The sequence below is a fragment of the Atractosteus spatula genome, chromosome 9, assembly GCF_055471065.1.
Source record: "Atractosteus spatula isolate fAtrSpa1 chromosome 9, fAtrSpa1.hap1, whole genome shotgun sequence".
Classification (NCBI taxonomy): Eukaryota; Metazoa; Chordata; class Actinopteri; order Semionotiformes; family Lepisosteidae; genus Atractosteus; species Atractosteus spatula.
This window is the reverse complement of record NC_142714.1, coordinates 13,379,605-13,390,476: the sequence shown is the minus strand read 5'-3', so window position 1 is coordinate 13,390,476 and position 10,872 is coordinate 13,379,605. Positions and strand designations below refer to the sequence as shown.

The following is a 10,872-nucleotide window of genomic DNA, read 5'->3' as shown; positions in this document are numbered from 1 at the left end:
TAACCCCTTTGCGTCATCATAACCATCAGCTATTGGCCGAGACAGTGTTTTGCTTGTGTGAGAGGTCAGAGGGCGGAGACACGTGTTCTGTTTTCAAAAGGCAGCTGAACGAACCCGGAGAACCTCCTGGCTTTTTGCTGTAGTGCTTTCGGGTGAGACGGTGAAAGCTAAGCATTCACCAGGTTAAATAATGATTCGATCTGGAAGCAGCCTCGCCTCCGTTGTAGCACTGCTTGCAAGACATGAAAACAAGTCGGCGAAGAGCATTATATACAGCAGTATCAGACACAAGCACAGGTGAGACTTTGCCATTTTACGGTTGTATTGCCATGGATAATATAGGATTGGATTATATAACGCAGTGTCAAGGCATTGAAAAGCAACTATCCTGGTTCTAGAAAAATATGTGCAGAGACGTTATTTTTTATTTTGTTCTAAAGGGAAAGTTCTAAGTTGTGCTTTTTGCAGGGTTTTTTTTTTCCGTGTCTATGACTTTCATTACACAAGAATACAGTATTTATGCACGGTTGGACCGAGACGTTAGCACATGTAAAGACAGACAAACAGGTGATAGTAAAAAATGGAGGAACTGGATGTGAAGTGCCCCACGTTACTATAATTGGTTTAGTAAGCAGTGGGCTACCTTCATACTGGCTTCAAGCCAAGGTGAAAGTTCAGTTTTGTATTGTCCTTTTCTCGTTGAAACGTACATTTCAGGGTCACTAGGGATAAGATCTTTGATTGTCTGATAAGCCCGCTTGTTTACTGAGATTCGTTCCGTGTTTAAAGTTCAGGATAGGGAATCTAATCCTCACTCACTTACTTTGCTGAATAATAAATTAATAATAAAAACAGAACACCGGGTTTCCAGATTAATTTGTCTTGGGTCATTAGGACAGTTGGTTGCTTACATCCACAGTGATTTAATATTTTGGCTGTGGCACAATGTGATGTAACGACATAATAACTCCTTGGGTAGTAATTATACTGCATGTATTATTTAGTATAATAAAGTACTTTTTTTTAATGCAGAGCCGTTACATAGAGTTAGTGTCTTTACAAAACTTAAATCTGCTACTCAGTGTGTAGTATGTGGCCACATCCTGAAATTTGAAGGTATTCTTCACTTGTTGATTCCTGTCAATGATAACCATTGCTAGGACAATCAGGTATTCAGTCAGCCTGTAAGGGAGGTAACTTAAATCCCCAATCATGTCTCTCTTTAACATCTATTTTTATGGTAGACCATATAATATATAGCATGTGGTCATTTTACATTAAGCCCCTGGTGTTCTAATGATTTTCTTAACTCGGGTGGTTAAGTTTTAATCAGTGTATTCTAGTTATTCCATCTATAAGTGAATCTGTACGTGCTGATTGGATTATCCAGAATTTCAAATATTTCTCAGTCGAAACACTTGAAAGCTAAAAAGATATCATTATATAATCAAAGGATTATGTGGTTTAATTACACAATTTTAAAAAGATCTATCATATTTTTTGGCGCTCACTAGTGTCCAGCTACTGAAACTGCTCGGTTTGAGGTAAGTAAAATAAATACTTGGAGAAAACTGGATTGTCTTGTCACTCTCAGGGTCAACGCATCATGTTCAGTTGGCACATGGTAATTACTAGAGGAAATGAGAGCAGTATTTGTCTCCACCAATACAGAGATTAGGTCTAAAGCTGCTTGTTTGAAATATAACTCTTGGTGAAACTGGCCATTAAGCTTAGGTGTAACATGAATAGGTAAAAGAAAACATTGTTAAATAGTGTTGTGTTTAACACAGTACAACAATATGTAGACCTATAATGTTGTGACTGCTTAAAGGAAAAGAATGCAGTATACTTATCTGTACAGGAAAGAAAAGGTTCTTTCTTTAAAGATAATTATTGGCGTTGTAAAAGGAATTAGATAGCCTTTGAGCCATGAGAACTAAATCTATTGTAACGTTTAAGCAACCTTAAGAAACTGGTAATTGCAAACACTCACGTTATGCAGGCAGATCTGTTGCCACATTCATTTATTGTTGCTCTGTGAAAAATGGGGATTGCTAAAAGAAGTGCATGTGGTCTCCTTAGATCCCTGACTGTTTTCTAGGATCTTTTAATTTATTTGCACTTTGCAAAGCAAAGAATTATGACTGGCTTCTAACAGTATTTGTTGAATGGTGAAAGCCACTGTTGGCTGTTATCCACAAACATGTTCAGAGTCTATAGTGAAATGTAAACCAGAGGACACAATTGAAAACTGTACGATAGTGCATAGTGTGGGAGGCTTCCCTTTACCCAAAGAGATGTGGGAGTAGGGAACAAGCTGCTGCTCAGCCATGTTGTTATGTTGTTGAAGCTGTTACCCTGGCTTCTTTCAACAACCAGCGGGGTATCAGTTAACTACTGACTTTTTAAACAGTCTCCTCTTGTCTGTATCTTTTCTTATGTTCCTTCTATTAAGTTGACATCGGATGTTTCTCATAAAGAAAGCCACCATCAAATGACGTTCCAGGAATTTGTGATTGGGAGGAAGTTAGAAGTTCTGAATTAACACAGGCTTTAGTACCTTTATGAAAAAGTATTGTTGGGGAAAATATTGGTGATTTTTCAGTGTCTCCTCTTGGCACTTCAGGTGGAAGGATTAAGTAAATGAGTCATTGAGAATAATAAAGGGGTACTGTTCTGTTAACAGGCAATAAGAATGAGTTAAGCACCATACTTTTTTTTTCTTCAGTCTGAAACAGGGTTGACAGCTAATTCATTCCCAGGTGTTAAGCAGACATCACTTCTGCATGTGCTAAAGAGATAAGATTCCAAAGATGCCGCTGGCTTTCAGAAAACTGTAATATTCCTCCGAAACATGGTGACAGCAGGTGAACGGCGAAGGCCCAGCTCCTCAGTGCTGGTTTCCGTGTGTTGCAGGACCTGTGACGTGGCGGTGGTCGGAGGTGGCATTGTGGGGCTGGCCACCGCGCGGGAGCTCATCCTGAGGCACCCCGCTCTGAGCTTCGTTGTCCTGGAGAAGGAGAAGGAACTGGGTAGAGTGCCTTGCAGAGTTACTGGGATAGGGCGTCCACTCTCTGCCCGCGGCGCTGTTGTCGGGGCTGGAGGGGAACCTGGGGGCACGGGGGGGGGGGGTGTTCTATAGTCGGATTGTTTAAATAGCTGTTTTGTGACAGCTTTGTGCTGTGGAGAACTGGGATGTCGTGCGTGTGTGCTGGGGACCACTCTCCTGTGGGCGAAGACGGGAGACGCTGAACAAATACACACAGGCCTTCCACACAAACAGTCCATCATGGGCACAGATGATGGTTCCACTGAACTGGGATGGCGTCTGCTGGCATGTACTGTCACTGCCCAAAGGGAAGAGGAAATGTTTTCAAATGGTCACATCCATGTCACCAAATACTCTGTTATCGCTGTGATAGAAGTTCATTCTGTTCTAGAGTTATACCAGATACAGCTGAATCACAGGAGTGCTGTTTACTCCAAAAACAAACCATGTAGCTTCTGGCATTCATGTTTTGGGTACAAAATATGCCGTGTAGTATTGTAGCCAAAATTCCAACACGAGTGTTTTGCAGGTTCACTGTTTTCTCGTGTCTTTCAGCATTTCACCAGAGTGGACACAACAGTGGGGTGATCCACAGTGGGATTTACTACAAGCCGGGGTCTCTGAAGGCTAAGCTTTGTGTGCGAGGCGCTACTTTGACATATGAATACTGTGAGAAGAAGGGCGTGCCCTACAGGCAGTGTGGCAAGGTGGGCACCAGACTGGGGGAGGGTATAACGTGTGATAGGGGAAGAGCTGCAGAATGCTGCAAGGTATTATCTCTCTTTGCTTTTGTTAGTGCTGAATGTTCTTCAGAATTTAAAAGGAAGGATTTGATTCAGTGCTAATGCACAACTCCTCGTACACCAGTTCCACCTACCCCTTGCAACATTTGAATGCTCAGATCTAAATTATGAAACAGGAAAGCGTATTTCAACATTCTGTAAGCCTGTAGGTTTTCCTGAAAAACACTGAGTTTGCAAGGTTGGTGTGCTGGATGGATTTAGTCTACGGTCTGAAGAGAACAAGTTCAGGTTGTCTGTTCATGCTGTGAATTGATAAAAGGACTCCTCATGCTGTAGGATGAGTTCCAGGCCTGAGTAACCAACAGGATCATTAAGAGAACTGATGCTTTTCTAGATGTCGAAGCATCCTTTAATACAGTGGTTCAAGTAGGTAGCTGCGTCAGCAAAAACCTCTCCCTTTAATATAGTGTCCTTTTAAAGGGCTCTTGTTCAGTCCTTGCCTTATGGTAAATATAGAAAACATCTAAGGATAGATCATATTTTTTGCCTGCTTAATCAAATGAAGTAACTGAAGTATATAGTGGAGTCATGCTTGCATAAATTTGTAATGGGGAAAATGCCTGCAAACTTGAACTTCATAATTGTCCTGGTTTCTTAATGTTGTGGTTTCCTATGACTAATACAGAGTATAGAACTTGCCATGTTTCTGTCGAGCTCATGGCATGTGTACGTCGGTGAAAAGCCATGTAATTCTGTGTGTTTCCATTACTATCGTAAAAGAAGAATCTTTTATCTCATGTATCATAGAACTGACACGGGGAGAGACGGAATCTTTCTGAAGTTCCGTCTTTCCCAAGTAGTGTTGCACTGACTGCTCTTGCCCTGCTGGCAGCTGATTGTGGCAGTGGAGCAGGAGGAGATCCCACGCCTGCAGGCTCTGTATGAACGCGGCCAGCAGAACAACGTGCGTGACCTCAGGCTGATTGACGCCAAGGAAATCCGCGAGAGGGAGCCCTACTGCAGGGTAAGAGAGCAGCATGCCTGGCCTCTGTTAGTGTAAATCACATGAAGGGCGTTTCTCCGTGAAACACCATTGATTGCTATGGAAGACCCATAAATCCGATCACCAATACGGTTTGAATCAGTGTTGCTGGGCTACTCAACTGCAGATCAATAACGCTGAATAAAACCACTACTGCCACTAAAATTATATGATGTTCATTCAATAGCTGGATGTAATGCACAGTTCAACTAAATTACACAAAAGCCCACTATAACTCATCTAAAACATTGGATATTAATTATGCAAGAAGGTTTTTTTTCCTGTATTAACAACAATCTTTTGCTGGAGTTATCATTCAGGATCATTTCACAGATTGTAATTTCAGAATACAGAAAAACTTGTGAGGATTTAAAACTGTACATTTCAGCACTTCTTAATGTCTTGGATTTATTTATATGGATGCAGGAAAATGGAAGCAGTAGTCAAGACTAAGTAGAAAATTTGCTTTTTTATTGTTGTCCAGAAGTATTTGTTATTGTCAGGTTAAACGTTTGTTGTTTAAGGTGGGTCCTTTTTGTACTTGTTGGTTTGAAATACAATTTTATGATCGCCTTTTGATTTATTGTTAAGTAATGCAGCCCAGTGTTATCCCAGGTAACTCTTATTGAATTCTCATGAACGTGTCGATTGTCAGTGAAGTGTGTTTGGTCTGCTGCTCAGGGTCTTATGGCTCTGGACTCGCCCTACACTGGCATTGTTGACTGGCGACTGATGGCACTGAGCTATGCCAAGGACTTCCAGGAAATGGGTGGTGCCGTGGTTACCGAGTTCGAGGCAGCAGACATCGCCATGGTGACGGAAAGTCCTGCTGGCAGTATTGAAGGTATCTGATATTTCCTGTGAGCTTTTTTAGAATTTAAGCATCTTCATTTACACAGTGCAATGTGACAGAGTTTCTTATTTCTTAATAACCGCTCTGAACAGCATTTTTGTCCTGTTTCAGCAGTGGTCACTAGACTAGACAGTACTGAAAACTGGACAAGGCTCTTAGGTGTTTTAAAAAAGCTATTCTTGTAAAAAGTTACAGTGGATAATTCTTGAATATTTCAGGAATGAAGTATCCTATTGCCATCAGAAGTTCAAAGGTAAGCCCCCTTTCCCTCGGTCTTCATCTAAAGGTGGTTTGTCGTAGGAGGGTGAGCCCCCTTTAGTGCTCCTGTTCTGGGCAGTGGCAGTTTGCTTTGCGGTGCTGCTTCTCTTCGCTCCAGCTCTTTCCTAAGCCTGCTGTCCCCCTGCGTTGTGGCCACAGGGAGAAGAGGTGCAGTGCCGCTATGTGCTGACCTGCGGAGGCCTGTACTCCGATCGGCTCTCCCAGATCTCCGGCTGCAGCTCCGAGCCCCGCATCGTCCCCTTCCGGGGGGACTACCTGGTCCTCAAGCCCGAGAAGCACTACCTTGTCAAAGGCAACATCTACCCGGTGAGTCCAGTGTTCACGTCTGGTTTAATGGATGACCAGCTCATCTAGCCCTGCTGACACCTGGCAGCAGCTGAGTTACATACCGTTGAGCACAACTCTATAACAGCTGGCCAGCTTGCTTATCGAGCGATTGCCATCTCTGTAGCATGTACTGTGCATTGCCTCACGGGCGGGCTCTGTGGGGGTAAATTTATTGTCTTACTTCCACAAACTCCTCCTTTAGCTGATCTCAAAGTGGCTGTGGTCCCAGCTTAGTCTGCCCTGGCATTGTGCGTACAGGTCCCGGACCCCCGGTTCCCCTTCCTGGGGGTCCACTTCACCCCGCGGATGGACGGCAGTGTGTGGCTTGGGCCCAACGCTGTTCTTGCCTTCAAACGAGAGGGCTACCGAATCTACGACTTCAACACCCGGGACTTTGCTGACGCAGTCAGCTTCAGGTACCAGCAGCAGCTTTGCTAACGGTATTGCTCTCCCTGTGCACCATTTAGAAAAATAGGGTTGTATTTAATCACATACAGAATAGATAGTTGTTATACTCTGAAGGGACCTATGTCTGTTAGGAGATAACACTTAGGCCCTCAAGAACTGTTGTACTGTTTTGTACATTCCCAGCTGGCTTAAGTTTCTCCACGGTCTTTTCTTTTGAGTGGGGGTGTAACTCATGTATCCTACACTTGATTCAGTCACATGAAAGGGACCAGGGTATTGGCTAATTAGGGGTCTTGGTTAATTGTCCAAGGCTGACCTAACTGCCTAACTTTCTGACCTTGTTTACACCTTACATGGTAACCAACTGCTACTGACCAATCATGAATGTATGTTTTTGTATGGAAATTTTGCTCATTTTCAAGAGGAAAGGCCTGTTGCTGTCCTTAGGAAACTGAGGGAGAGACGAGGTTAACCTGTTAAGTTCGTCTATCTTTCTTTATTTACTGCAATAATGAAGTCTCCAGCAAGGTTTACCAGAGTCATGTGGTTTACTTAGAAAAGGGTCAACCAACTGTTACGTTTATTGTGTGAATAAACAGTGAATGCAGGTTGGCTTTATATTTAATAAAAATAATGGGATAGTTCATTTTTTTCTAGAGATAAACTCTTTGCAGCTCACTATGAAACAACATGGAAGAATATGGTCTCAACATTCCTCATCACTAACTGTTCAGAGTTGGAGAACTGGAGGCTGATCCTCCAGCAACTCCAGCAAAGAAAGTCTGAAATTGACTCCAGCACATCAGAGGTGGAGAAATGTATTTTTAGGAATTCTCTCTCTTTCAGGGGCTTGTGGAAACTGGTGTTCAGGAATATAGCATATGGACTGGGGGAAATGTACAGAGGAGTTTTCGTCAGTGCGCAGGTGAAAATGCTGCAAAAATATATCCCAGAGCTGACTGCTAATGATGTTCTCAGGTGAGGATCTTCCAGCTTTAGAAAATTTAATTTAATCACCTATCCAGAAAAAAATATCGTTTTTATTGCATGCTTTTGCTAGGTCTAATATTGTGTTTTATGTCTCCTTGTTAGCATGATTTTTTTTCAGTTTCAAAATAAGATTGACTTATTGAGTCATGGTTAAATAAAAAATTATACCTTCTATGCATTTGTAAATTCCAACTTTAGGATTAGGACAAAGCAGAAAGAAAGTTTTGTGAGTAAAGGTTTCAAACTTTGAAGCCACTTTGATTCTTTTTGCAGTTTCTAAGCTTTCCTTTACTTGGGGTAAGAATCAGATTCAAGAACAGGAGAAACTTCTTTACACAAAGGGTTGTGGGAGTAGGGGACAAGCTACCCAGCCACGTTGTCGAAGCTAATCAGCATACAACTGGATGAGATCCTCAGATCAATCAGCTACTAGCTAGCAAACGAGCTAGGAGGGCGAAAGGCCTCCTCTCGTTTGTACCTGTTCTAATGTTCTTATTATTTCGGATCATGTGCCGAGATGTCACTGTTGGAACAGGCCGGGCTGCTGAGTAACTGCGCGGTGTCGTGCTTTTCGTTTGCCAGGGGTCCTGCGGGTGTGCGCGCACAGGCGCTGGACCGTGATGGGAACCTGGTGGACGACTTTGTGTTCGACGGGGGTGTCGGAGACCTGGGCAGTCGCGTTCTCCATGTGCGCAACGCCCCCTCGCCCGCTGCCACCTCCTCCCTCGCGATCGGGGAGATGATCGCTGACGAGGTGGAGAGCAGGTTCAGCCTGTAGAGGGGGCGCCGCCCCTCCCCGCTGGTCCCGCAGCTCAGTCACAAGCCCTCTCTGAAACCCCCTTACCTTGGAGACGCCTGCACGGATCTCTGTCTCCACGCTGCACTGTAGTGTCGGGGCCAGTGGCCCTGCTGGGACTGAGAGCTGCAGTTAGTGTGTGGTGGGGGCGGTCGTTGACATTAGCGTCTGCAGAGTGCCCATATAAACCAGAATTTCTGAAGCTGAGAAACTTGAAAACCTCACCGACAAATGAGGAGAACGTGCTTCAGAAGTGATGGGGAGTAAAGTGTGCACTTGAAAACTCGGCCTTACTGAGAATCTTATTATACAAATAGCTACATAACATCAGAAAAGTGTATAAACCCATACGAAGCCCTCCCTTTTTAATTCTTTATTTGCTTTAACCTAATCACTATTGATAAGAGAAAAAAAATATTTTTAAAAACAAATAAGGACATTAAGTGGCACCTTACCATTTTTAAAAGCTGCCTTTTTCAGTGCCCCAGTGCCTTGGGCAGAGCACTGTTCAGTTTCATCCCACCTCAGAGTAAATGTAGCACTGTTTTCAGTCAGCCACAACTCACAGCTCATAGATGTCTTACTATTTATTGAGCTTTCTTGAGTGCGAAGCACTGTTATCCTTGAACTAACTTTTGAAGCTAGTTTGTTGATGCAAAGTCTTTGAACAGCCCACAAACCTTTATGAGAAAAAGAAGAGCAAAGGCCAGACAACTGCTAAAATAAGACCTCTAAAATAATGCATGGATCAGTCTTGAAGATGTTTTGGATCTTGCACAGGAAAGTGCTGAACTAAATCTGTAGCTACTTACTCTTGTTAATAGTTAATGTTTTAATGAAGCTAGTACCTTTCCTGTTTGTTACAGGCTGGTAAAAACTTGATTGTGAGAGGGGAAAAGTTGGTTAAGTGCCTCAGTGCTCTTTTATTCTTTTCTTTCTGGGCTTCCTCACCAAACCCTGGTACGTGTTGTCTCTTGCCCTACTCCCGGCTACCTCAAGCACCAGCTAACAGGAAGCACATTTAAGTAGATAGGAGCACTGCTGTCAGGCATCAGGATCATAAGGCCCAACAGCTGCCTCCTCTCAGGTGGTGATTAGGCTGACGATCTGTCTCACTGCTTTTCTGTTATTTTGAATCCGAATCAAATATTTTTAGTAGTAATGAAGAGTTACATGAAAATGTTGGAAACATCATTTTTTGTTTGTAAACTCATGATTTTGTGATTATTTCTCTGTAGTGTCTGTACAGGTTATCTTAAATTATATATATTTTTAGACAACATTACCTTACCATATTGCCCCAGTTGTGCATTGCACCCTTTAGCCTGTCTAAAGTTTAGTTTTAATGAAGAGTCACCAATTGCTTTTTGGTACAGATTTAGGATAGCCTACAATGGGTTTTTTTAGAGATAACCCTGACCGACTAATGTCAGCCTTTCAGTTGCCTGAGCTCCTCCACGTGGGGAGTCCACGTCACTGCTGCCTGGTGACGTGACTGATGCTCGAACCTGCAATGCTTGAAACTTGAAATATTGCATCACCATCCCAGCCTGAAACTTGGATCATAGAGATCGACCTGTTCTTGACATTGTGCCTTTAGCAGCTGAGCCACTCAGGACCTCCTGAACATAAGACTTTACAATATACCCACGTCCTAATCAAAGTGAAGCCCTGGGCTTTAGAGAAAAGGTTTGGCGTTCTATTCTCACGGGATCTGGTGAGAATTCGCACAAGATGTGGTGAGAACCTTGGTGAGCTCCCCCCCCCAAATTTGCACTGCCTTCCATTTGTTTAACTCCGGGGTTCGCAGTCTGGGGTCTCAAGACCACTGTAGGCTTTCAGAAGCTGTCCAGGGGCTACTATAGACTCATATAATTGCTCAAGAAAAAGAGGCTGTAGATTCTTATCTTTGTCTGGCACATTTATTAATGGGGCGAATCTATTTTATACATGCCATCCGATCACTGTTAGGTGTTATTTAATCTGTTCATCCTCAGCAGATGTTGAGTTATGCAGATCTTCTTACCCCAAGACCATGTACCAGTAGTTTCAAATCTTTGTTCTACTCTAGATATGTTTTTTTTTATTATCTGATCTGCAATGTTTACAGTAGATCTACTGAGATGCAGTTGTGATTTTTATCATTTCATATATATATTTACTAATTTCAGTTTATTATACCAACTTTGAAAATATCCCTGAGAGCCTCAATTCTAACTAAAAACTATCATTACAGGTTTTGTTTGTGATAAAGAATGTATAGATATACTTACTTTTTAAGGATTGTGAAAGTACAGTATTTTTTCATGTCTGGACACTTTAAGAATTCTTGTGATGCTGTAGCATTAGCTGAAGGTCATTAAATTATTATTCTTTTACTGAAAA

General features: G+C 42.6%; 1 protein-coding gene across 1 annotated transcript; it reads left to right on the top strand.

Annotated features, from left to right (window-relative positions):
* The first annotated feature begins 70 nt into the window (after positions 1-70).
* l2hgdh (L-2-hydroxyglutarate dehydrogenase) lies at positions 71-10,872 on the top strand. Its single transcript, XM_088925999.1, has 10 exons — positions 71-297; positions 2,917-3,032; positions 3,605-3,756; positions 4,685-4,816; positions 5,516-5,678; positions 5,906-5,940; positions 6,105-6,272; positions 6,552-6,709; positions 7,548-7,679; positions 8,274-10,872. Exons 1-10 carry the CDS (start codon positions 191-193, stop codon positions 8,467-8,469), a joined length of 1,359 nt encoding a protein of 452 aa, XP_088782125.1. The 5' UTR covers positions 71-190; the 3' UTR covers positions 8,470-10,872.